General features: G+C 46.6%; 9 protein-coding genes across 9 annotated transcripts, besides 26 other annotated features; all 9 read left to right on the forward strand.

Moving 5' to 3' along the window:
* Positions 1-24,752: part of a sequence feature (heterozygous, Esmeraldo-like haplotype) that runs on past both edges of the window.
* On the forward strand, positions 66-5,333 carry Tc00.1047053510311.60 (hypothetical protein, conserved; the record flags this gene model as incomplete). Its single annotated transcript, XM_812558.1, has 1 exon — positions 66-5,333. The coding sequence occupies one exon, from the start codon at positions 66-68 to the stop codon at positions 5,331-5,333; it is 5,268 nt and encodes a 1,755-aa protein (XP_817651.1).
* On the forward strand, positions 5,875-7,071 carry Tc00.1047053510311.70 (26S protease regulatory subunit, putative; the record flags this gene model as incomplete). Its single annotated transcript, XM_812559.1, has 1 exon — positions 5,875-7,071. The coding sequence occupies one exon, from the start codon at positions 5,875-5,877 to the stop codon at positions 7,069-7,071; it is 1,197 nt and encodes a 398-aa protein (XP_817652.1).
* Positions 7,538-7,638: a sequence feature (CT-rich).
* Positions 7,711-7,757: a sequence feature (CT-rich).
* Positions 7,927-7,972: a microsatellite.
* Positions 7,977-8,008: a microsatellite.
* On the forward strand, positions 8,032-9,999 carry Tc00.1047053510311.80 (hypothetical protein, conserved; the record flags this gene model as incomplete). The annotated part of the gene is made up of 1 exon (XM_812560.1): positions 8,032-9,999. One exon carries the CDS (start codon positions 8,032-8,034, stop codon positions 9,997-9,999), a length of 1,968 nt encoding a protein of 655 aa, XP_817653.1.
* Positions 10,038-10,089: a sequence feature (A-rich).
* Positions 10,154-10,180: a microsatellite.
* Tc00.1047053510311.90 (quinone oxidoreductase, putative) lies at positions 10,471-11,475 on the forward strand (the record flags this gene model as incomplete). The annotated part of the gene is made up of 1 exon (XM_812561.1): positions 10,471-11,475. One exon carries the CDS (start codon positions 10,471-10,473, stop codon positions 11,473-11,475), a length of 1,005 nt encoding a protein of 334 aa, XP_817654.1.
* Positions 11,594-11,632: a sequence feature (T-rich).
* Positions 11,927-11,973: a sequence feature (GA-rich).
* Tc00.1047053510311.100 (hypothetical protein, conserved) lies at positions 12,093-13,277 on the forward strand (the record flags this gene model as incomplete). The annotated part of the gene is made up of 1 exon (XM_812562.1): positions 12,093-13,277. The coding sequence occupies one exon, from the start codon at positions 12,093-12,095 to the stop codon at positions 13,275-13,277; it is 1,185 nt and encodes a 394-aa protein (XP_817655.1).
* Positions 13,373-13,397: a sequence feature (AT_rich).
* Positions 13,884-13,905: a microsatellite.
* Positions 13,906-13,965: a sequence feature (T-rich).
* Positions 14,218-14,242: a microsatellite.
* Positions 16,345-16,899, forward strand: Tc00.1047053510311.110 (hypothetical protein, conserved; the record flags this gene model as incomplete). The annotated part of the gene is made up of 1 exon (XM_812563.1): positions 16,345-16,899. The coding sequence occupies one exon, from the start codon at positions 16,345-16,347 to the stop codon at positions 16,897-16,899; it is 555 nt and encodes a 184-aa protein (XP_817656.1).
* Positions 16,935-16,959: a microsatellite.
* Tc00.1047053510311.120 (uncharacterized protein) lies at positions 17,108-18,655 on the forward strand (the record flags this gene model as incomplete). The annotated part of the gene is made up of 1 exon (XM_812564.1): positions 17,108-18,655. The coding sequence occupies one exon, from the start codon at positions 17,108-17,110 to the stop codon at positions 18,653-18,655; it is 1,548 nt and encodes a 515-aa protein (XP_817657.1).
* Positions 17,146-17,195: a sequence feature (T-rich).
* Positions 18,687-18,721: a microsatellite.
* Positions 18,767-18,807: a sequence feature (T-rich).
* Positions 18,843-18,870: a microsatellite.
* Positions 19,210-19,254: a microsatellite.
* Positions 19,347-19,372: a microsatellite.
* Positions 19,439-19,509: a sequence feature (T-rich).
* Positions 19,515-19,538: a microsatellite.
* Positions 19,604-22,717, forward strand: Tc00.1047053510311.130 (DNA repair helicase, putative; the record flags this gene model as incomplete). The annotated part of the gene is made up of 1 exon (XM_812565.1): positions 19,604-22,717. One exon carries the CDS (start codon positions 19,604-19,606, stop codon positions 22,715-22,717), a length of 3,114 nt encoding a protein of 1,037 aa, XP_817658.1.
* Positions 22,982-23,004: a microsatellite.
* Positions 23,094-23,141: a sequence feature (A-rich).
* On the forward strand, positions 23,192-24,349 carry Tc00.1047053510311.140 (arginine N-methyltransferase, putative; the record flags this gene model as incomplete). Its single annotated transcript, XM_812566.1, has 1 exon — positions 23,192-24,349. The coding sequence occupies one exon, from the start codon at positions 23,192-23,194 to the stop codon at positions 24,347-24,349; it is 1,158 nt and encodes a 385-aa protein (XP_817659.1).
* Positions 24,414-24,435: a sequence feature (AT_rich).
* Positions 24,472-24,504: a microsatellite.

A 24,752-nucleotide genomic window follows, 5' to 3' on the forward strand; every position in this document is an offset into this window, starting at 1 on the left:
ACACACACACGAAGGAACAATAAGGGGGGGATTGGGAAAAGGAAAGAAGGGAGGGAAGTGAAAAGATGTTGTTTGCTCCTGGCCACATTTGGCGTGTCAGGCGCTTTGTGGCGCCGTTCCATTTGCTGCATGCAAACCCTGGTGTTCGGTTTGCCGCCGCCATGGAGATCAGGCGTCAGCAGTCCACCAGTGCTGTGGGAGATGACGACGATGATGATCATGATGGGAAGTCTTTACCCTCACACGGTGGAACGACATCTCGAAGGGGCCGATCGAAGCGACGGGATGCGCGCGGCAAACAAGAGGGCGAGGCAACAAAATTGGGTTTCCACCAGCAAAAAGAAAATGATAAGGGAAGTTCAGCATCCGTGGTTTTGCCCGCCACTCTGACTAACGGAAAGGTATTCTCGTCGTCAGTGCCTGCAGCACACTCTGAAGATAGTTTGGCGGTAGCTCGCTCTCTTGAAGTTCACCGTCGGCTTTTGTCCGAGGCACAACTGCATCGTCACATGCAAGCTGGTGAGACGGTTGCTTCGGGTGCTGCACACGTGGCCCATGAGAAGATTGAGCGCCGGCGAAAGAAATGGGCTCTTACAGAGGTGGAGTTTGATGTTGGCATCACAGAGCGTCTCTTTCCGGAAATACGCCGCCTGTCGTCACTGCACGAGTTGCATTATGGTGATGCCCTAATGCGGGAGGTAGACGCCGCATCTTATTTTGCAAGCAAAGACAGTGGAAAAATCCCTGAACAGTTGGCGACGAATGAAAAGAGGGTGGAGATGTCACTCACGGATGCAGACTTCTTGTCATTTGAGGAGCAAGAACCGCTGCAGCAACCAGTGCCCGCTCCCTCTTCGTCTTTCTCTACCGTGCCTTCATCACTGGGTGAGAGCGGTGGCATTCCTCCAGACAAGGAGGAGCGGAAACAACAGTCTCGAGAGTCAGTGTCCTGTCAACTTCAGAGTGAAGAAAAAGTCGTTGTTCACGGTGTCCGTACACCGTGGTTTGTACCAGAAGGCGGTGTGGTTCGGCTGGAACCACTCTCATCCTCGGATGTTGTGTGTCTCCTGTGCTTTGTGTTGCATCTCCGTCGGCAGACACTGCAGCATCTGCCACTTGCTGTTCAGAAAAGGATGAAAGAGGCGCAAGCTTTGCAAGCGGCAGCATCGAATGACAAGAAGAGTTTGGGAAGGCATCTCTCCTTGGAAGACGTCATGTTATACCTTGACACAGCTCCTCCACCTGTTATTGGATTTACAGAAAATCTCCCACCTAGTAAAAGTCCGGCGTTTCTGTTTGTCCTCTACACTGAGAATGTCTCATTGCAGAATGCCATTGGGCACATGGCAGCGCTTTTTAATATACCACAACGTGCATTTCATACATGTACTGCGGTATCCAAAATGTCATGTGGAGCCGTTCTTTGTGCGGTGGGTCCCAATCATCTGCAGCGCGAACATTTACTCTTGCTCAACACGATGCGTCATCCGGGATTTGTATTACGTGTGGGATCGATTCGTGCCGTGGAAGATGAAAAGTCTTGTGCCGATCTTTTTGGTGATTTGTCTCTCTGGAAGCCTTTGAATGAAGTCGAACTATTACTGCGTCGTGTAAGCTGTGGCAGTCGTCACGAGCTTGAGCACCGCCTACGAGCCGTGCAGGAAGTGGGTGCAGTCTTCTTCTGTGCCAATCGTGAGGCGTCATTGGCACGAGCCGCTACGGATGTGCTTCATGGATTTTTTAAGTCCGCTCTCCTTAACGCCCTTCACCGGAGAAATGCTCCAATGGCAATGCGTCATTTTTTATCGCGGCCAAATCTAATCACTGCAGCGCGGGCAAAACGTGTCTCCACGGACGCCACTGTGCGTCAAGTACTCAAGAACTACATTCTTGTTGGAGGTGACTGGTCACAGACAGTTGCACGAACGCCATATGTATGGCGGCGGCGTTGGTTGAGTGCACTCCGTTGTTCTGTGTGGAATATGATGGCGTCGCGGCGTTTACGTCACGGCGGGCGTCGTGTCCTTCCAGGTGATGTCGTGCTACGTCCAGAGTACCGTGCTGATGCCCATCGTCGCATGCTTACAACAGTAAAGGCGGAACATGTCATGCTGGTGACTAATGAAGCTGAGGCCGCGGAATGTAGTCTGGAGGATGTCTTCATCCCATTTCTTCGTGGAGTCTACCCCTCTGAACTTTTTGCACCGGAAACCACGCAGCACCCTATTATGACACGATCGAATATGTTGGCTCTTCTTCGTGAGGCACACGCCCCACAGCTACTGCTTGGCATGAGCGATTCCTGTCGTTTATTACTTGACATTCGCAGCGAATCATCTCCGTTGTTGTTTCGCCGTTTTATTATTCGTCCGATTGATATAACTTTCACTATCCTTGAGGACAAGCCTCCGATGAAATCTATTCACTTTGACGCTGCGCGTGTGCTTGAGAATGATCGGTTGCGTCTGCAGCGTTTGCCGCCTGCTGGGAAATCAATTGAAAAGGAATCTTCGCAAACATCTGGAGATACCGTCGCTAAATTTTCCTTGACGTCATCACTTGTAAGTCAGAGTCTTGTATTGGGGTGCACAACAATTGGGGCACGTTTGTCTAATGGTCTACTTGCTGAGGAGTTTTTTACTCCGCCAGTGCGTGAGGAGTACGTGGCTCTTGGACACGTGGAGCGACAGCTGAACGGCAATCTTGTTCTTGCCGCTCCGCGTACGGGCGACGATGCGCTAAAAACAATTGACCGTCTATTTACGATTCATGTGCATGCCGTTGTAAGAAATGGATTGGCTGCATTAGGGCATATGCTACGTGAGTACTTTATCCTTGTCGGTGTGGAGCGTGAGGATGACAGTGCACTGCAGCACAAAATTCACCGCGTGCGGCGAGAACTTGATACCGAGACACGGTGGCTGACAAGTCCAACGTTCTGCCGGGCATGTTACTGTCGCGATCATGATGCGTTGGAGTCATGCGCTGAGTATCAATTTAAGCGTAGCAAACATGAAAGTTTCAAGAGGCGGGAGGAAGTTATTCAGGAGCTGGCAAAAGCCGACACGTCGGCAATGCTGCCGCCCAATGCCACAACAGGGATGACGGATATGGGTAGTAGTTTGGCGGCAGTGGAAAATCCAAAGGATGATAATATGGTCCTGGAGCTGGAGCTGCGGCTGCGTCGTCGATCAGAGGAACAAAAATGGGGTGTTCACCTCACTTCCACCCTTTATCTTTCTGCGATCGACGATGTGACTGTAGTGTCGGAGTGTCGACTACGCTGGGGGGCAAACGTCCCTTACAGTCCTGCCGTTCAGAAAGTATTCCGAAAGGAAATGTTAGGGCAGAATGAGCATCAGATGGGAAATGCAACTACAAAAAGCGATGGGGCGAATCCGCAGTTTGTGGCCCTTTCTCAATTTATTCTAAAGGCCATGGGTGGGACGGAGAGTCTGTTAAGTGCCGGCGATGATGATTCTTTTTTGCCGCTTATAAATACAAGTGAAGGTTTACCACTCTCCCAATTCCATGACGTCTTTCCACCTCCAACCTCAATTTTAACTGATGGGGCTGCTGCTGCTGAATCACGTTTGGGGGCTGAGGATGTGAACTCCCGCAAGTTTCTGAGGCAATGCAAGTGGGTTTTGAATAGCATCAATGACACGGCGGTGACGGAGCGTCGTCAAGTGGCTGCTGTGTTTGTGAAACTTGGAAAACGGCGGGAGGTATGTCTTCAGTTCCGCGCCACTCTTCAAGTTTTTGGTGGCTGTGGTGCTCCTTGCCTCATCGCTGGTGAAAAGCTTCCAGAGACCATTGAGCTTGTATTAAATCGAAGGGGTCCATTCACGGGGGGATGGGGTTTAAAATTTGGTAGTAACTCCCTCGCGCTACTGAATCTCTCACAGTTAATTCATGCAGACAGCTCGTCCGGGCTTAAAATTGTCTTTGACCCACCATCACTCTCAGGTGTTGCTAGGACTGAGACTCTGGATGGCAAATACGTGTTGAACCGTGTCAATGGGGAGGTGGTTGCCTCACAACGCGATGTATTGGAACGTCTGCAGCGGAAAAAAGTTCATGGAGAGGAAGAAATTTTGCGGTTGCAACTTGTCTTGTGTTCTCAACGTGGGGAAGAAAGCACCGGGGTAACAGAGGGTGAGGATGCAACGGTGGTAAATCGCCTCTCTGCGTTGGGAACTGCTGGGAAAGAGGGAAGCGAATACGGCCACATTGCATCACAGGAGGGCGCAACTGTGGAAACTGACGGTGGAAAAAGTGGGGAGAAGGAGGTTCTGCCAGCGTGCAGTCCACAATGTACGCCAGTAACACCGGCACAGCGCAAGCGCAGTGTTGCTACGATTGTCATCAACCGCAAACCTGAAGCTCCGTCAGGGCGATGGGGAATTCGTGTACAACGCGGGACGTTGCGATTACAACGTATTCAGAGCAATCATTACTTTTCATTTCAGGTATACGCGGCGAAGCGTCAACAGGCTCTGCGTATCGCAGACACATTGCGATTTAATAATTTACAGAAGCGAGACAGGGACCAATATGGTTTGAATACAGGGCTGATGGAAGAAGCAAAAGCAGCTACAAGTGATGTGGCGTTTTATTCTCATTTTGTCTATCTTATTGTTGGTGTCAATCATCGCCGTGTCGGAGGTATTGAAGAGTTGCGTGCATCCCTCGCGGCGGCGGCGCGTTCGACAGAAGAATCGGTTGTGCTTCAGGTACAGCAGTATCGTCTTGCTCAATTGTCTGTCCAGATCGTGCGTGGCGGAGGCGACGGGAGTGTAGCGCTCGAACCTGTTGGTTTCCGAGTTTCACGTGACATGGTGGTTGAGTCCGTTGAAGCAGGAAGCCCCATGGCACGGGCAATCTTAGCCGCCACAAACGATGGATGTTCTTTGCGTCACCTCATCAACGGCAGTTCTTCTCCCACCGTTACCGCTGGCGAGCATGGAGACTGTAGCGTCTCAAATCTATCTGGCACTAAATCCCATTTGTCTACCAGTAAAAGGTGGAATTTTCATCTTGACGAAGACATGGAGGCGCTGTCGGATTTGCCGGCACCGGTGAAAGGTGCGACGACGGCGAGTGATGCTGGGGCTTCTGGCATCATTACACCGCCTGTCTACTGGAACATGGTGGACGGTGTCAAATTGATGTCGATGTGCGGTGGAAATGGAAGAACGCGATTTGTTTGGCGCGTGTCATACGGAGTGCGGGCGGGGCCATTACGGACGCCGCAGGATGTTGCACGTGCTTTCGCAGCGGATGTGAAGGAGGAGACGCTCTTCTTGCAGCAATGCTTAATCGATGATTGAGACGGACGATCAACACACACGCATAATAAAAAAAAAAAGAGAGAAAGAGACAAGGCAAGAAGGCCGTCTTGGTAAAAGGAAACAGACATCTCTGCTCTTTTCAATGATTCCCGTGGAATATTATTTCACTCCGTCTCTGTTATGCGTTTGCCCCCCTTTTTGTTTGTTGTTGTTGAAATTATTCCGGGCAAATAATTTACCGCGTTAGGAGTGAGGCTCTTTCATCTTTTTACAGAAATATAGATGCCTACCCAGCATGATAATTTCTAATTATGCGCATCTCCCATTAGCTGAAGGAGATACTTCGCCATTGTCTCCCTCCCCCGATAACGTGGTAAGGGCGGGTTGAAATGGGGGGACAAGCCACATGGTATTCCGAGGCTCTGGGGCATCTCTGCTTGTGTTTTTTTTTTTTTTTTTTGGTTTTTAGAGTAGCAATTTGATAAGGAGCAGGTGCCATTTCTATTCTCTTTCCTTCTTTTTTTTCCATTTACTTCGCGGATTGGCTCAAAACAGAACAATATCCGGATTTTTCTTGCAGATGCAGAAGCAGTTGGGGTATCACGCCAACCCTGAGAGGGAGGAGCTGCGGCAGGATGTTATCAATAAGACGGCGGTTCGCAATGCCGCGCAGGAGCGTCTCCGGGGCCTGATGCAAGAAGTGAAGGCTCAGCAGGAGGAGCTAGAACATGTGCAAGACCAAATCAGCGCGTTGTTGAGTATTGGACAATATGTGGGTGAGATACTTCGACAGGTGGATGAAGAACGTTACATTGTGCAGAGCATCTCCGGTGCACGCCACCTTGTTGGGTACAAAAAAAGCATCAAAAGAGAGAAACTTAAATTTGGTGCCCGCGTGGCTTTAGAGATTATCACACTGACAATAGTCAAGGTGCTGCCGCGTGCAGTTGATCCTCAGGTGTACAACATGCAAATCACGGGAGATGAGAAGAATGTTTCCTTTCAAGAAATTGGTGGATTACAGGAGCAAATGCGTCAGATGCGAGAGGTAGTGGAATTGCCACTGACGAACCCGGAGCTCTTCCTGCGTGTGGGCATCACACCACCCAAAGGTGTTTTGCTCTACGGACCCCCTGGAACCGGTAAGACGCTTCTGGCAAAGGCGATTGCATCAAACGTGGATGCTGCCTTTTTGAAGGTTGTGGCATCGTCGATTGTGGATAAATATATTGGTGAATCTGCTCGGGTTGTGCGTGAAATGTTTGCCTACGCACGGGAACACGAGCCCTGCATCATCTTCATTGATGAGGTGGATGCCATTGGTGGGAAACGCATTGATGGGACTTCCTCTGACCGAGAAATTCAACGCACCCTGATGGAGCTGTTGTATCAGCTTGATGGTTTTGACAAGCTGGGAAAAGTGAAGGTGATTATGGCAACGAACCGCCCTGACACCCTTGACTTGGCACTCATGCGGCCTGGACGTCTTGACCGCAAAATTGAAATTGGTCTGCCGAATGAAGCAGGCCGACTTGATGTACTGAAAATTCATGCATCAAAGCTTACCAAACAAGGTGACATTGACTATGATTCTCTCGTTAAGCTTTCGGAGGGATTCAATGGTGCCGATTTACGGAATGTGTGCACTGAGGCTGGTATGTTTGCTGTCCGCGCAGGTAGGGATTATGTGACGAATGAGGATTTCAACAAGGCGACGCGCAAGGTTGCTGAGGCGAAGAAGCTTGAGGGTGCTCCGCATCAGTATGCCGAACAATAAGCAGAAAAAAGAAAAATAAGGGAAAGAGAGAGGTGAGAAGTCATGCGATGTGGGAAGCGATGCAAGGAGTGGAGTGAATTGAGATTGGGAAGAAGAAGAAGAAACGCTCAAGGATGGAGGGACGGCACTTTTATATTTGTACCAGCGCTAGGGGATTTGAGATTTTAAGGGAGATTGGGGCGCGGGGGGGGATCCAAGGAGGAGGGCGAAGATAAAGGCGGGAAACCGATGAGGAAAAAAGGGTCATGTGAAAGATATGAGGATGTCCTTCTGCATTATTGACGTTCTTTTTGTTGTTGTTGTTTTTTGTGTCGGAAGTGTTTATTTTTGCGTTGCTTCTATTAATTGTTGTTTTTGTGCTGTTGACTTGCACTTTGAACACTTTTGTTTTTTGTTGTTGTTTTTGATGTTCACGCGGCAATATATGACTCCTTCTTCTTTCTTTACGAAACCCTTGTTTCCAGTGTTTCCTACCTTTTTTTTTTCTTTCTTTTGCCATTTTTCTTGTTTTCTTCCCTTTCCTTCCCCCCCCCCCCCTTTTTTTTTTTTTTTGTCTCTCTTTCCTTTTGTGTGTGTGTGTGTGTCCCTGTTCGGTTTTCTTTTGTATATATATATGTAATATATATATACATAGTTGTGTTTTTCTTTCCTTCTTTTGCGGCTTCTTTTTCTTCTTCTTTTTTTTCCCCCCGTCCCACTGGGGCTGCACCTTTGAAATATGTTTTCTTTTTTGTTGTTGTCTTTATTTTGTCATGCTCACTGCTTATTCTTGATTCACTCGACTATTCTCTCCATTGATTCTATCGCAGTACCCTTTTTTTTTTTCTTCTTGCTTTTTCATATCGATATTACAGTTATACATACACGTATACACACATGTATATATGTATATGAACGCATAGGTATTTCTTTTCTTTTCTTTTTTTTTTTTTTTTTTGGCTGCCTCGGAAGCGAACACGGATGCCCATGGTGTGCATGATGGGTGGCGCCAACCTTTTTTTCGTTATTATTTTATTTAGTTTTTTTTTCTCTTTTTCGGCGGCGGTGGCGGGGAATTCTCCTGGTCACGGGGAATTTGAGTTTGAGTTGGGGTCGCTACCGAGCACACCGGAGGGGTCGTTCCAGTGTGGGCTGCAGAAACAGTGGTTTGTACTGAACGAGAAAAATCGACCTTTTTTTATGGTTACTGAGGGAGAAATTGAAGTGCAGGTGCTCTCTATCCACTACGATGTGAACAGCTATAGGACGTACGTTAAACAGCTTATATCAGAGACAGAACCAGGAGTTATCTCTCCATTCAGCGTATGTTTGTTAACGACACAGCCTCGACTGTACCGTGAAAGTCAACTGGGTATATTTCATGGAAAAGAGGCAACGATAAATCATTCCAGTCAAGATTTAACACATTTTGTGGATAGAACTTATATGGCATTGGAGACAGTTTTGGTGTTAAAAGTTTTTGAATATCGTAATTGGCAGAATTTGTTGAATGAAATGGAAGCGATGTCCAGTTACACCGGCTCAAAGAAAGAGGAAAAATCCACGGGAAAGTCAGGCGTCGATTGGGATTCACCAAGTGGGATTGGAGGAGCAATATGCAGTTTTCCAGCTCTCTTCACTATTCACATTGACAGTTTTGGTGCATACCAAGCTTCCAATGGCATTCGGCAGCTGCAAACCCGGTCCCACGTCATTGCTGTACTCGCGCAGTGTAGCCATATACCCATGAAGGTGAATATTCAGGTTCGCATGTCAAATGCAGATGGAAAAGGAAGCTCGGAGTACATTTCTACAGAGAAAATTTACCTATTTTACCTGGTAGCATACATTGTATTATTTGGAATTTTGTTATTTCTCATTTTACCATGTGGATCTTTGTCTAAAAAACATTCTGAGACCACATCTTTAGAACGCCTCAGCGAAAGCAGCGGAGGTGTTGGTCACACAAATTCTTCAACTGAGTGTGGTGGCTCTAGGCGTGGCAATATCAATGAGGCGGAGAGAGGAAAAGCGAGACCCTCAACAGATGGACAAAATGAAAGAAGTGGGTTGAATTTGACGTCATTAGAAAATGTTTGGGAGACAACACCAGAAGCCGAGAATGAAAATTCGGCGGCCACGAACTCAGACTCCAGGCGAAGATGTTCCACAGCATGTTGCGACGCTTTTCGGAAAAAAATAAGAAATATTTGCAGTCAATACTTGTTGATTTTATATCCGCCATTGCAATGGCTTGTCCTGACATGTCTTATTTTACGAGGAGGTGTTTGTCTACTGCGTTTAATACAGTATCGTATACTTTCAGGCTCCTCAGTGGCAAAACCAAACGGTAGCATTGATATTCTTTCTATTTTGCTATCTGTGTGTACCCGTACGGCAGTATTTGTGATGCAACAGCTTGTATGCATCGGTTGGGGTTGTGCATACGAGCGACCGCCGACGATAAAGATTGTAACGGTCTCATTGGTATCCATTACTACCTTCTTTGCCTATGTATTTCAAGGCACCTGTGATGAGGACAGTATTCCAACAAGGTTTACTGCTTCTGATGGACGCAGAGAATACACGACCGCTCGATGTGTGAAGATTCAGACGATTGCTATAGCCTGTGAAATGTTGGGTTGGCTGATAAATCTTTTTCAGCTTACAACACTTATGGCAACCATTGGCCGTGCTGCTGCAACAGGGTCAAAACAAGGAAGGCTCACCACATCAGAGAGCCAGACATCACTTTATCTGCGTTACCGTGGAATGTGTATACCTTATGCGTTGGGTATTATTGTGCCGCAAATACTTTTTGTTGCCTTCTCCAACACTCTCATGCATGTGGAGGACTATTACGTTGAGGTGGCACTTAATGAATTCTCGCAGTGGTACGCACTGGCCTTTGTCTTGCTATTCTTACGAAAAGAGCCTTTGTACATTTGAACAATTAACAACAACAAAAACGAACCGAAAGGGAACTCAAAAAAAAAAAAAAAAAAGATTAGAACCCAAAATGGTAAAAAAAAAAAAAAACAGTGGACGTACTTCATGCATATGTGTATTGGTCCGCAGTAGCCAATGTAGTTTTTATTTTGGCTTTTTTTCTTCTTTTTTTTTTTTTTTTGTGTGTGTGTCCCGCGTTATCTTTACAATGCCTTTGCTGGTTGGTTGGTTTACCTCCGCGTGAGTCTTTTGGTGCGTTTGCGCGTGCGTTTTTCATGGATAATTGATCTAACATTGCGTTTTGCATGTTGTGCGCGGAAGACAAAATATCGGTGTTGCTTCCCTACTGTGCTCCCATTGAAGGAAAACACAATTGCCCACAAAGTCATATTTAAACAAAGAAACAGAAAAGCAGCAAGGAAAAATTTGGATTGCAATCATTGATTTACTGAGACTGCCCTCACGTGTGAAATGCAGGTTGAGGTTCCAAGCTACGGCCCTGCGGATGTGCTTCGTGTTACCTCTCCTTGCAGTTGCGATCCCGAAACCATTGTGCTTGGAGACGACGAGGTGCTTGTACATAACAGTTACGCAGGCGTTAATTTTGTTGACACTTACTTCCGCTCAGGTCTTTACAAAAAGCCCAATCTGCCGTTTGTTCCAGGCGAGGAGGGCGTGGGGACTGTTGTGAAGAAAGGGGTAAACGTGGTGTCACCTAACATTGGCCAGCGCGTGGCATACTTTGGTAATGTCACTGGCTCCTACGCGACGTATTGTGTTGTAAAGATGGCCAATGCGAATGTGTTGCCGGATGGCGTAGACGACAAGGCAGCTGCGGCGCTTCTTTGCCAAGGATTGACAGCGCACTACCTGACGCACGACAGCTACCCCTGCGGACCTCAATCGCGAGTCCTCGTCCACGCTGCTGCAGGTGGTACGGGGTTGCTTGTGTGCCAAATGGCAAAACTTCGTGGTGCGTTTGTTGTTGGTGTCTGTGGCGGTGAAAAGAAGGCAGAACTCGCACGCACCGTTGGCCATGCGGATCATGTTGTGGATTATCTGGCCTCTCCAGACTGGACGTTAGAAATGCGTGGGTTGGTGCCTGGCGGCTTTGATGCCGTCTACGATGGCGTGGGAAAGTCAACTTTTGAGGGAAGTCTCTCTGTGCTGCGTCCACGTGGATTTATGATTTCATTTGGTAATGCAAGTGGTGCTGTGGAAGCGGTGTCTCCGCTACGTCTTAAGGACGCTGGAAGTGTGTACTTACAGCGGCCATTCCTTGCCGATTACATTCGGGATCCTAAAGAAAAGGCACGACGCTTTGCAGATATTTGGAACTGGTTCACTTCCAAGAAACTTCAAGTGACGTACAGCCGAGAGTTCTCCCTCGCAGATGCTGCGGAAGCGCACCGTTACTTGGAGAATCGCATGTCCACAGGCAAAGTTCTGCTTTATTGCAACTCCACGGCAAATTGATCTTGAGAACAGTTTATTTCAAGCGCGATATTATCACTATGAATTTGATCTTTACTACTCATTCAAAGGCCAATAGGTGAATTAAAATACCTTGTTATTGATACATGGCTATTGGTAATTATTTTATTATTATTATTTTTTTTCTTTTTTTTTTTTTGGCGGGGCTATCAGGGGAAAACACGGTTTGTGGCAGAGCTGTAGAGGGAGGTGGTGGTGGGAGAAGGGAGTGGGTTCCATAATTGACCGGGCCACAAATAATCAAAAAATGAAGAAAGTAAATTTAAGAGGAGGGAATTAAAAAAAAAAAAAAAAGGGTAACAGAAATCGGGTCTTGGTCAGGGAAGTTTTATTTTTTATTCTGCTGTGTTTGTGTGTGTACCCCCCTTTTCTTTTTTCTTGCAATATGTCTCTATCTTTCAAGGGTGTTTTGAAGCATCATTTGAAAATCACCAGAAAGAAGAAAAAAAAAGGAAAGGGGGGAGAGAGAGAGAAAGAGAGCAAAGCCAAGGCGTATCTCTCCAAGAAAGTTAAAACTGTCTATATATATATATATCCCTGCAGCGGAGGCTTTTCCACGACGACATACCACAACCACATCTGTAGCGAGAAGAAACCGCATGCCCCAGAGGAAATTGAAAGGGACAAGATCTGCATCCGCTTCTCCTGTCACAGCGGATACTGCGGACGGCTGGGTGATTGTGGGAGGCTCGGAAAAACTACTCCCAACACCGGCAGCGAGTGGGGACTTCAGCTCTGCACGGGATACAAAAATTCAATGCGCGGAGGGAAAAAGAATCCGTCTGCAAAGTACCGAACAGGCGGTCAACAAACCGATAAACCGAACCGATAATTCCGCACATGTTAGTTCTTTGCGAAATTTGGATGTGCGATGGAACGAAGCCCACAGTACTTCAAGTCTTTTTAGTGATGAACATTCAGTGAACTGCGATTTCTTGTTGCGTGACAGGACACGTTCGAGTACCACTGCCGCGGAGGAAATACTTAGCCAACAGTTTGAAGACAATGTCTACTTGTCGATTCCATCTCCGGTGCCCACCCCTGCCGCCCCATCCAAGGGGGAAACACTTTCCCCCACAGCCGATGCGAGGAACAGGAGTAATGATAACTCAACGTCTGTTGGCTCATTTTTAACTTTTTTTTCCAATATTGGCAGGTGCAATCTTGTGAATATCTGTTCTCCTATGTGGAAAACATATTGGGGTGTTTTTTGCAGCACGATACCCCTTAGTAATGCTGCCGTATATTATTGTGTATTTGCTGCCGCAGCGGTTTTTGTGGTTCAGTTTGGATCTTCCGTAACGCAGAGGGCATCGGAGGAGAACGGTCGGTGCTCCCTTTTTGGACTTGCCTCGAGGGCATCTCCGCTGGTGTGTGTGATCATGGTCGCCGTGGGCCCGCTGCTTTGTATTGGCGTGAAGCTTTTTGAAGTGCTTTTTCCTGACGCTGAAGCAGCAGTGCCCCAGTCGAGTGAGGGGAGGAGCGAGGCGGTGGGACAGGAAAACGAAGAAGTATTTTTGGTGCCATTGAAATTTGCCCTTTCGTCGTTCTTGACGTTTATTCTCCTCACGGAGAAGAATGGAGGCAGCAGCAACGTAAAGGGCGGGGTATTTGATGATCACGATGGCAGTAGCACAGTAGATGACCAAAAAGAAATTGCGGTAGACGGCAAGACAGACACGAAACCAGGCTCCGTGGAGAAGCACATTCGTATGAGTTCGCTGCTGTTGTTAGGCGTTGGCGGTGGCGCGTTATCTCAGTACGTCATCGTGTCCTGTTCCTGAGAGGGGCGGGAGGACAAGAGGCTCAGCGGTCATTTGAAAAGAAGCAAAGCAAAAAACTGAAACAGAGAAAAACGTCTGTGTTGTGTCTCTCTGTGTTATTTATTTATTATTATTATTATTGTTTAGTCGGCAACTGTGGGCGGGAAGCTGCGACTGGAAGAAAAGAAGAGAAAACAAAAACAAAAAAAAACATTTTGATGACAAAAGACGGATGTGCAAACAAAAGGAAGAAAAAAACATGGTGGAGACAATGCGTGCAAAAGACGAGGTTGTTTGTCCTCGTAAGAGTGCGGTGGGTTGTGATGATATTTACGAGGCCCAGGCGAGGGCGAGGGGAGAATAAATTGAACCGCGGGTAAAGTACATTGAAGAAAAAGCAGAAAGAGCGGGAGATGCTTGCGTGCATCTATATATATATACATATACACATGGTCTCCGACGTTACATACCGCATTTGCATGTTTTTCCCTTACTTATCCTCTTTATTTCCTTTAGTTTATTTTATCAGCTTTGCAACCCCCCCCCCCCCCCGTTAGTGTACATGTATATATGTAGACTTCAAGTATACGTGCATGCCTCTCAAATCTCTTCCACGGTTGGGAGAGTAAAAAAAAAAAAAAAAAAAAAATTCTTTTTTTTTTACTTTTTATCTATTCCCGTTTTTTTTTTTTTTTTTTTTTTTTTTTTTCTGTTCGACATCCCCCTCCCCTTCCTTCTCTCTTTTATTTGGTCTTGCTATTGCGCTACGAGTGTACTGCTGCCTCCACGGGGATTTGGCGACGGTGGCGGTGCGTTTATCGTTTTTTTTTTTTTTTTGCTTCCGAAAAGGGCGACGTTATGGCTCATTTCTTTATAATATTTTATATACGTGTGTTTCTGCGGTGATGGATTGATAAAGTAGAATAACGATGAAAACCAAAAAGGAAGAAGGAAAAGATTTAAAAAAAAAAAAAAAAGAAAAAAAATTGAGAGGCGTTCTCCTTGGAATAGTGGAGCGTGCGAAAAGGAAAAGGGATAGGGTGAATCCATGTGAAGAAAGTGAGGGGGTGGTAAAATAGCAGAGGCTTCAAAAGCCTATATTTTGAGTTAACAGTTATGTGTATTGCTGCGTGGGTGCGGTTCACAGTCCGTGCCAAAGGAACGAATTAATGTGCAGAAGCCCCATTTCATTCTTTTTCCCTTTTCCACTTATTATTGATGCACCGATAAGGGGAGGAAGTAAATTGAAGTGAGGGAAGATGGGAGGATGAGAGTGGCATGATGTACACAGACACACCCACGTGAATAATATTAGAAGTAAGGCATCTGACTGCTGTGTAGAATAACAGATTACCCATTCCCCCACCCCCCGTACATTTATATAGACATATTCTGCTTCTGCTGACTGGAAAGATGGAGGGATGAGAGTTATATGATTATATTTCCGCAAAAAGGGCAAAGAAAAAATAAAAACGGAATAACTTATGGTTTTGGAAAATATGTCTGCTGCAGTGAGTGCAAGTATATGCTGAACGCAAAGTAAAAATAAAAAGAAGAAGGGAAGGGTACCCTCTGATTGGGAGTGATTGGGTGGAAAAGTAACTTGTTCTTCTGACGTCGTTGTTATATTTACATAAGTTTTTCTTTCTTTTTATTATTATTCCTCATGTCTTCTTAAATAAATTTAATAGTCCGCACGCCTGTCACCATCGCAAAGTACGTCCGATCCACGCAGAGGGAGAAGCAGTGGAGGGCGCGAAACACACAACCCCATTGCGCATCCGTTTCGGGCTAGCGCAGCAGCTCAATCATCTGCTGTTGCCGAGAAACGGCACAATAAGAAATCAATGAACCATTTGCTCTATAAATGAGAAAAACAGGGAGACACATGCCACGAGCATCTACTGTGCGCCGCACCTGCAAAAGGCTTCGTGCCTTCTCGCCGTGCGGAGGCACTGTTGTGTGCAGTGCCTTTCCAACTCGAGGAGAAACTGCGCTAACTTGTTGTTGAAGCACAGATTTCCCACTTCCACAGTTTCCACACCGTTTTGTTTAGATGCTTGCAGGGCCGGGCAGCGGAGTAGATGTGGACTTGTGTCATTGCACAATCCACTTCGGCCGGTCGATGCCCGTGACGTGGCATGCCGTGGGGCGGTGGGTCAGTCCGTCATTTCTGTGGCACTGAAACCCCGCGTCCTGAAAACCGAAATTCGACCGGTGGTGTTCCCATCGGGCTGTCGTCGGCGGGCGACGTGCGCTTTCTTGGCGGCCTGTTCCTCTGCCGTCATGGAATTGGCGGCAGTGCGACGTTGATGAATGAATGTGTGCGTGGCATTTTGGGTACACGGCGCACTCGAAGGAAAATTAATGGAATCAAAACACTGAAATGCCACGGACTTTGTTTTTGTTTTCGTTTTCTGTGTTTCCTACGCTGGACGACATGCGTCATTTCCTTTTTTTTTTTTTTTTTTTGCTCCTTTCATTAAACAAAACCAAGAAAATGATGCACGGCGTGACCAGAAATAACCCCGCCGGCGTATTTCTTTGTTTCGGTCCATGTTGTCCGATCTCCGTTCATGTGTCTGTAACTGTGTCGCCCGTTTGCATGCCAGTGTGTGGCACTGCTGCCAATTTTTCTTTTTGTTTTTACTTCTTTTTAAGAAATGGGAAAATGTGGGCGACGTTTGCGTTGTTTTTTTTCATCCGCCAACCTGAGACGAAGACAAAGAGACGGTGAAGACTATTTATTACACCTCTTCCCAACACAACGTGGCGGTGTTGTGGGACGTTCTTGATGAAAAAAAAAGGAAGTTGCGTTTTTCTGCTGCTATTCTGGAAGGAATGATGTCCAGTGATGACTGTAATGAGCGTTTTTTGCACCTGTTTAGATGCCTCCGTCCATAATTTCCCTGTTTTTTTTTGTGTGTGTGAATGCACGGCAACGGGGAGAAGTTTTTGCTTCCCACAGCGTGCGTGAGGGGAGAATACCCGAGAGGAAGGGAAGACAAAAAGGGGAGAGAGCGTGTGGCTCCGAAAGGGCAAGGGGGCGAAAATAATAATAATATTGTAGCGTGTACCATCAAGGACAATGAAGCTGGTGAAGTTTGTGAATTGTGATGCCCCGAATGTCCCAGCCGACATGCTTCAACTGTCCGTGGAGGAGCAACGGATTTGTGTCGTCTCCAATCAACGTAGCGACGGGGAGCATGAGACGAAAAGTTGGCATCTTATCAGTGCCGCACCGTCGATGGATGGCGTTTATTGGCTGCTGAATGATGACAACACGCCCATAGGGCCGATTAACGAGGTCCTGCTCGCCACGCGGGACAATGCAAATTCTGCTCGCAAAAAAGTTCCTGAGGGGGTTAAGGAATGCCATATTGACGGTGTTGACTTGCGGAGTAAAATGGGGAAGCAACTCCAGCGCTCACGTGAAGAATACGGCCAGACGTTTAAAACGGCAGCAAGGAATGCAGCAGTGTTGATGGACGCAGATCGGCTGCGTGTGGGTCGTGAGGAGAAAGTCAGGAACGGGCGAAAACGTGTCGTGGAGGCGATTGAAAACGGTGAGGAACCGATCCGTAAGACACGTGCAAAGAAGGAAGACGGTAACAAGAGCAACGGTGGGTCAAAGAAGCACTGATGAAGGATAAGGTGGCAATTGTCACACTGCATTCCTGCGTGTGTGTGTGTGTGTGTGTGTTGGGGAACAACTGCCACAGTTAAACTCCTTATTTATAACGTTATGCGTATAAACGCCCTTGTGTGTACTAAAAAAACATAAAAAAAAAACAACGGAGAAGAAGAAGGGGGGTAAGAGGAGGAGAGTAGAGCTTTTGAGGTGTCCTGTGATGTTGAGTGCCACATTCTGTGTGCTCCGTGTAAGACGTGTTTTTGGCCTTGTATTCTTTTTTTTTTGTTGTTGTTGTTGTTTCTGTTCCCTCTTTCCCTTTTTATGCGCGTATGCCATCCAAAGCTGTTCACGCTGTGAGATGGGTGTCTTCAACAGGGACAGGGTGGAGGTTGAACTCACTTTGCACGGGGGTGGGGCAGCTTACATCCCTGGGAGTACTCTCTCTGGAGTTGTGAAGGTGTTTGTGAGGAAGAAGGTTTTGTGTCGGGGCGTCCGTTTAAACATCCGGGGCGAGGAGTATGCCAAAGTCCACTGCGGCGGCGTGGTACGACAAGACACACACATCCACTACGACAGAATGTACACACTTGCCAGGGATGTATCTAATAATAATGGCGCGTTAGATTCTCCTCCACTTCTTTTTCCTGACTCGGACGATGATGTGGAGGCGGATATGCGTAAGGCCGATGTGTTGCTTCCAGGGACATACACACACATGTTTGAGTTGATTTTACCAGTCTTTTTGCCTCCCAGTTTTGACGTGCGAGATTCTCGTGGTGTCTCGGAGGTGCGCACGACATACACAGCAAAGGTTTCTGTTGATATTACTAGTGGTTTTGATGTAAAATGTATTCGCAAATTCTATGTCCTTTCTGCCATTCCCGAGATGCAGCGGCGGCAATGGATGGAGGGAAGAATGAAGGCAGCACTGGTCTCGTATGCGGAGCTGCCCCAATACCACGTCATGGAACGTTTCTTATGCGCCCGCCAGGGGAGATTTGTCCTCACGGAGGTGGCTATTAGCCCCACCGTGGTTCTCATGGAAGATTGCGTGGGGTTGGCAAATTCCTATGGCGATAATGGCGAAATACGAGTTGACGTCAGGGTTTTTAACGACACTCAAGCCGTTTTGAAGACTGTGCGTGTGCAAATTAAAAATGTTGTTGAAATGAGGGTGCAGGATGTCAAGTGCGTTCGTCGTGTGAATCTCGGAGAACCATTCATATTTTCAGAGATTATTCATCCCGGTGAGGAACGTTCGTTTGTGGCTTCTATTCGGCCGCCACTTTTTTTTCCGTACTCCTCCCTTGAGCCGCACGAGAACGATTCAGTTGATTTTAATCGCTACACCTTCCTTCCTTTAATACCACCACGAAAACAAAAGCAGTACATTTTGTACCATCAACCACTCATGAACATGGTGACGAGTTTTGTCGATAGCCGATGTGTTGTTTTGGTAGATTTCCCTGGGGTGAATGCAAAAGGCACCATTAAGGCAGATAATGTATTGATTTTGGCTATGACGGTTGACGGAAACAATCGCGCTCGACCAATTCCTTGTGAATATGACAAGTTGTCACCCATTAGCGGGGTAATATTCAACAACACGTATTCAAGTCAACTCCATCAATACGACCACGACAGGGACTCAGATGAAATGCGTTCCGAGTCCCCATGGAATTACCGTCACGTAAAGGATCGAACAGGCATCTTCCCTGCCTACACGGCTGGAAACTGGAATCCCGGGAAAGAGGCGTTAACTTGAGATGCTCCTTGTGTTTCAGCTCTTGTTTATTTTTATTTATTTATTTATTTATTTTTTTGTGTATTTTTCTGTCTGTGTTGTTTGCTTTATTATTATTATTATTACTTTCGGTTTTTGTCTTTTTCCCTCTTTTTCTTTTTTTTTTTTTTTTTATAATTCCTGAAGAGGATCAAGAAAGAAGAATGGGAAAGAAAAAGAAAAAGAAAAAAAAAAAAGGGGGAGGGTCTATGTATATTTCTTTCTGTGGACACTACAAGTTACAGGGTAATACGGATATGGGTACGTACTGCTTTTTATATGTTTCTTCGGCCTCATTCTGGGGCTTGTTGTTCTCTTTTTTTCACACTTTTTTTTTTGTTTTTTTTGTTTGTTTGTTGGCTTTTACTCGGAGAATTTATTTATTTATTGTGTGTATGTATGTCGTATTTTATTTGTAATATCATTGAACTGTGGCATTTTCTTTTTGTTTTTTTGTTGTTTTTTTAGTGTCAAACAACAACAAAGTCACACGAACGCGATGAGTAACCGAGGAATTTGTTGTTGTTTGTTGCATGTATTATTATTATTATTATTATTACTTTGTTGCTATTGTTGTTGTTTTACTTCCAAAGGATTGTTGACCCCACACACACTCACACGGAAGGATGCCATAAACGATGCGTAAAGGCCCTCTGACTTATTATGATGCCAGTTTTTTTTTTTTTTTTTTTTTTTTTTGCTCTGTTTTAGATGGACTAAACAACGGCTTCTCATTACAAATTGACGTTTTATATTTAGGTTGTGTTTTTTTTTTTCTTGCTTTTTTGCTTTCTTTCTCTTTATATGTATTTTGTTGTTGTTTCCCCCTTTTTATTCACCTTCTCTCTCTCTCTTTCTCTCTCTCGTTATCCTGAATGATATCTCTATTTGTATGGTGATCCCCCGCCACGATGTGTTTGAAGTGAGGTGATGTATGATGCCGGTTCATTTCGTGTGCCTTTCCCCTTTCAGCCGTACCCCCTGCAGCTGCATGCGATGGGGGCTATTCGGGACGGCTTGGCGGCAGGGGACGTCGTTGTACTTGAATCACCCACAGGGACAGGCAAGACACAAGTTCTTCTCAACAGTGTGCTCTCGCATGTGTTTGAACCCGTCCTGAACACTGAAGGAGAGGACACAGCATCGCTACAGAAGCGGAGTTTACCGTCTCTGGAAAACGCAGCGCCACCGCCTCCCTCAGCGGAAGTGGTTGGACGCGGTCACAAAAGGCGGCGGAGGCAAACGACAAGCGTCAATCAACAAATGAAGGACGTTACTAAAGGGGCCGACGAAGATGCGTTCTTGTTGGAGCAGAACACATATGAGGAGGCCTGTGAACGACAGCGTCAGCACAAAATAATTGGTGGCGCATCAACATGTCTTTCGTCAAGTTCTTCATCTATAGGAAGTGTTAAGGAGGAGGAAGAGAATGCTGCTGAGTGGGAGCCTTTCTTGTTGACGCTGCAAAAACCGAAAGTATACTTTTCTAGTCGCACCCACACGCAGCTCCAACAACTCACCGAGGAACTCCGTCGCACCGTATTTGCAAAGTACCCTGTGCGTCCTCGTCGTCGACAGCATGTTGCCATTGGTAGTGAGCAAATGGAGGAGCCGTTGGAACCTGCTTTGGATGAGGCACCGCACATGCTCCGATACGTTCATGTTGCTGGGCGACAGCAGCTTTGCATAAATTCCCTTTTAACGAATGCAGCAGGAAACAACAACGAGCGCTTGAACGAGCTGTGTCTGGAAGCAATGAAATATGAATACTCCAAAGAGGGCCGTGAAGCGCGTAAAGAGCATGAAATTAGAAATAAGAGCTCTTCTCTCCCAGACATTGAAGAGAATGTTCCGTTGGGCGAAGTGCCGAAGGGATGTGGCTACTGCCGGAGAGAGCGGTTGAAGATTCTAAGGGACTACGTCGATATTTCACCCCGGGGAATTTCAGAGATGCGGGAAATTGGACAGAGAGTTGGTGCTTGCCCTTTTCTCGCGACCCGCGAACTGCTTCGTGGGGCAGACGTTGTTCTGATTCCCTACAGTTATCTGGTGTCGCCCGAGATGCGGCACGCGTTGCTCTCGGGAACAGCAACGAATGAGTGTGAAACGGTGGCCAATATGGAGGAAGTAACGACCGATCAGGGCCTCGATGGGAACGCGGCTGCGTCACACGTGCACAATGATATGACACTGAGGAGGGGGTCCGTTTTACCTCCCAATTTCACTGGTGATGTGATTGCTGTGGATGAGGCACACAATCTCGTGGACTTCTGCCGCAGTGCCACGTCCAGCACGGTATCGGAACCGGAATTGTCGCTGGTGCGTCGACTACTGGATGCGTACTACACCCGCTACGAGAAGAGGCTTCTCACACGCAATAAACAACGTATTCGCGAGATGGTGCTGTTTGTCGATAAATTATTAAGGTACCTCCATATGAAGTCCGTGACGCAAACAACTTCAGTGGCAGCAGAGGTGTGGAATTTTTCTTCTTTTGTTTTTGATGCTCATGTGGACAACGTAAATGTTTATCGCTTTTTGGCTTTTTTGAATGAGACTCGTCTTTTAACGAAACTGCACGGCTTTGTGGCATTTCTGTCCATGCAGAAAAAGGAGCATGCAGAGCAGAAACAGCATGTACCAATTCCATTAGGGCCAATTAAGCAGAACGGTGGAATCAGTCATTCCGCAGGGAGTGAAACCTTCCGTGATGGATCAAATAATTTGCCTCTTTTGGCCTTTGAGCATGACTCCAAGTCCGTGACGAGTGCATTGTACCGATTTGATGCTTTTTTGCGATGGTACAGCCGCTCTGATGAGCATACACGCGTCGTGTTGCGTCGAGTACCGGTGGAGAAGGAAAGCGAGTCAAACGAGGCGGTTTTACTTCAATTGCTGCAATTGGAACCTGGAACACATACGTTTTTCCCCTTGTTACGGCAAGTGCAGGCAGCTGTGCTGGCTGGTGGCACCATGAAGCCAATTGCCCTGACATGTGACTTGCTATTACGACCTCCCAACCCACATGTTGCTCCTTCAGTCCCCACAGAGGAAAAGAACAGCATGATGAACTTGGAGAAAAAACCGGGACAGTCCTTGACGGAGAAGAAAGTCTGTTTTATCGAGGAAGGCCATATTGTACCGTCGTCCTCCATTGCGGTGTTTACGTTGGGTTCTGGTCCAAGTGGGCATCGTGTGGAGCTTCAACATGCGACGCGTCATCAGTGGAATCGTCAGTTTGAAGAAATTGCCGCCGCTTTACTGAATTTCTGCCGTGTCATACCCGATGGGGTAATTGTTTTTTTTGCCTCGTATGATGTTGAAGAACTCTTTTATGGATTCTTACAAAGGAGCGGGTTTTATGATAAAATTAACGAGGTGAAACGTATTTTCCGTGAGTCGGGTCGTTTGGCCTCTTCGAAAGTCGCTACTAAGAGCGGTGTTGAAGGGAAGTCATTGTCCCATGCTGTGGATGTTATGCTGGCGGAATACACCCGATGGATTGGCACGGAGGGTTCGGGAGGGGCACTTTTATTTGCCGTCATGGGCGGGAAGCTTTCAGAGGGCATTAATTTTAACGATGAACTTGGCCGCGCTGTGATTGTTGTGGGACTGCCGTACGCCAATCCAAGTGATGTTGAGCTGCAATTGTATCTAAGCCACATCGCCAATACACGTCTGCTGAGAAATGCGGGCTTTGCGGCATCCAAGACGTTGGCTGTGGATACCGTTAAGATTGACGGATCTGTTCCATTTAATTCCTCTGCAGAGTGGAGCCTCTTCACAGATCTCTGCATACGCACTGTGAACCAGAGCATGGGTCGCTGCATTCGTCACGCGGATGATTACGCCGTTGCTATTCTTTTTGATGCACGTTACGGGGAACGGCCCGATATACGACGCCGTATTGCGTCGTGGATGCAGCCCTCCATTCATGTGACTCGCAACTTTGGTGAGTGCTTCAGAGGCGTGCGAGACTTCTTTTTGGCCAGGCGGCGTGTCCCTGTTGCGGAGAATGTTTTGTGCGATTCTCACCGTCATTGATGTCGTCGTGCGAAGAGAGTGATGCGACTCACGCTTTAAGTGTCCGCAAGAAATGCTGCAAGAAAGTTATCTCCCAAATAAGCACCAACATTGAAGGCCCTGTGGGGCCATCATGAAATTGTATTGGGTGAAGGAGAATTACTTGAATATCTTTTATCGGGTCGCTGCGGGGAGAGAGTATTACACAAATGCATGCATGCAATATGCACATGTTTTGTTTTGATTTGTGTTTGCGACAATCATGCGACCCGCATTCCATTTTATTTTATTTATTTATTTATTTATTTTTCTTACTTTTTGAGTCTCATTCCCGTTGTGTTCTCTTGAGGTGAAAGTATAAAGGACCCTCCCCATCGGCTCACGCTCGCACGCACGCAAGAAACAAAACGAAACTAAATAAGAAGAAGAAGAAAAAAAAAAAAAACCGTCAATTTGTTTTATTACGAGAATCCAAGTAAGCAACAGAAGAAAAACATGCCTTCCAGGAAGAATCCGCCGCCGTACGAGTTGGGTCAGGGCCAACAAAGGAAGAAAAAAGTTTTTAACACAAAAAATGTGGCCAATGGAGCTTGTTCACCACTCACACGGACCGTTGCGAATGAGTCGCTTCTTGCCACCGAGGGAGAAAAGAATGCGACGTCGAAGAGCCTCTACGGGGATCCCGCCGCACGCATTTCAAGCAATTTATATAGCATTAGCGATCGAATTCGCCTACGCGCATATCAGTCTGTCTTGAAGGGCATCAAGGGGAAGTCGTTGCTTCACATTGGGTGTGGAATGGGACTGATATCGTTGATGGCAGCACGTAATCTAGCATCGGCTGTTGTGGCGATTGATCACTCAGCCATCGTTGATGCAGCACAGGTGGTGGCAAAACAAAATGGACTTCAGAACATTAGTTTCTTTCGTGGATCTCTGCGTGAAATGATGGGAAATTTTCCCGTAAAGAAGTTTGATGTTATTTTATGTGAATGGATGGGTACATTTCTCGTCAACGATCCGCTTCTGGAGGATGCTCTTTTTGCTCGGGAACATTTACTTGCAGAGAATGGCGTCATGTGTCCGGATGGTTCGTCTATTCACATTGTTGGTGTCAGTGACTATGCATTTTACCTGGACACGGTGGAATATTGGAGTAACGTCTATGGCTTTAAAATGGATCCGATGAAGGGACTTGTAAGACAAGAGGTTGAAACTTGCGCTATTCCTGCCTCAAATATTGTCACGAGTACTTCTTTGATTCACACTGTCAATATAACAGAATTTAGGGATGCCGATAATAAAGACAGAGATGAAAGTGGTTTTACGGTCCCATTCAGCGTGAGGGCAACGTGTAACACCACAGTGAACTATCTAACGTTTTTTGTTGACGCCACCTTTACAAATCCACATGATCCTGGCGCCAACTTTGTTATTGGCATTCGTCCCGGCGGCAACAATGCCTGGACGGAGACAAGTGTTGGACTGCCTCAACCCCTACCACTTAAGTGCGGTGAGACGCTCTCCGGCGAGTTGCGGGTGCGTGTGTTGAATAGAGGACGGGGCGTGACGTTGGTTGAGGTGACGGCGCAAACCGACGGTAAGGTGCTGGCAGAGAAGACAACAGGATCGTATACGTACCAGCGCTTCTAATGCCCGACGGCTTTTTATTTTTGGACAATGGATGGGGATTAAATGCACGGACTTGGGAAAACAGAATTATTTTTTAATAATTAAAACGAATAAATTAAAGGGAGGAGAAGAGTGTCTCTGTGTTTTTTCCTTTTTTTTTTTTTTTTTTTTTTTTTGTGTGTGTATGTGACACGGCTAAGGGAGCGACTATGAGACGTAATTTTTCTTCAAAGGGTAATACCACCACGACACATTCCCATAGATTGCACTGCACGCACAGATTCACATAGACAAACATGTCGCACTACGCACGATTCCTGATTTTCAGTACGCCAAACCCACAGGAAAAATAACAACGGAGCTTTTTTTGTTTTTCGTTTTTGTTCTTTTCTCGTGGTGTTTGCTGCGTGGACCGTGAAGATGT

This window comes from Trypanosoma cruzi, genomic scaffold (assembly GCF_000209065.1).
Source record: "Trypanosoma cruzi strain CL Brener 1047053516711 genomic scaffold, whole genome shotgun sequence".
In the NCBI taxonomy this organism is placed as follows: domain Eukaryota; phylum Euglenozoa; class Kinetoplastea; order Trypanosomatida; family Trypanosomatidae; genus Trypanosoma; species Trypanosoma cruzi.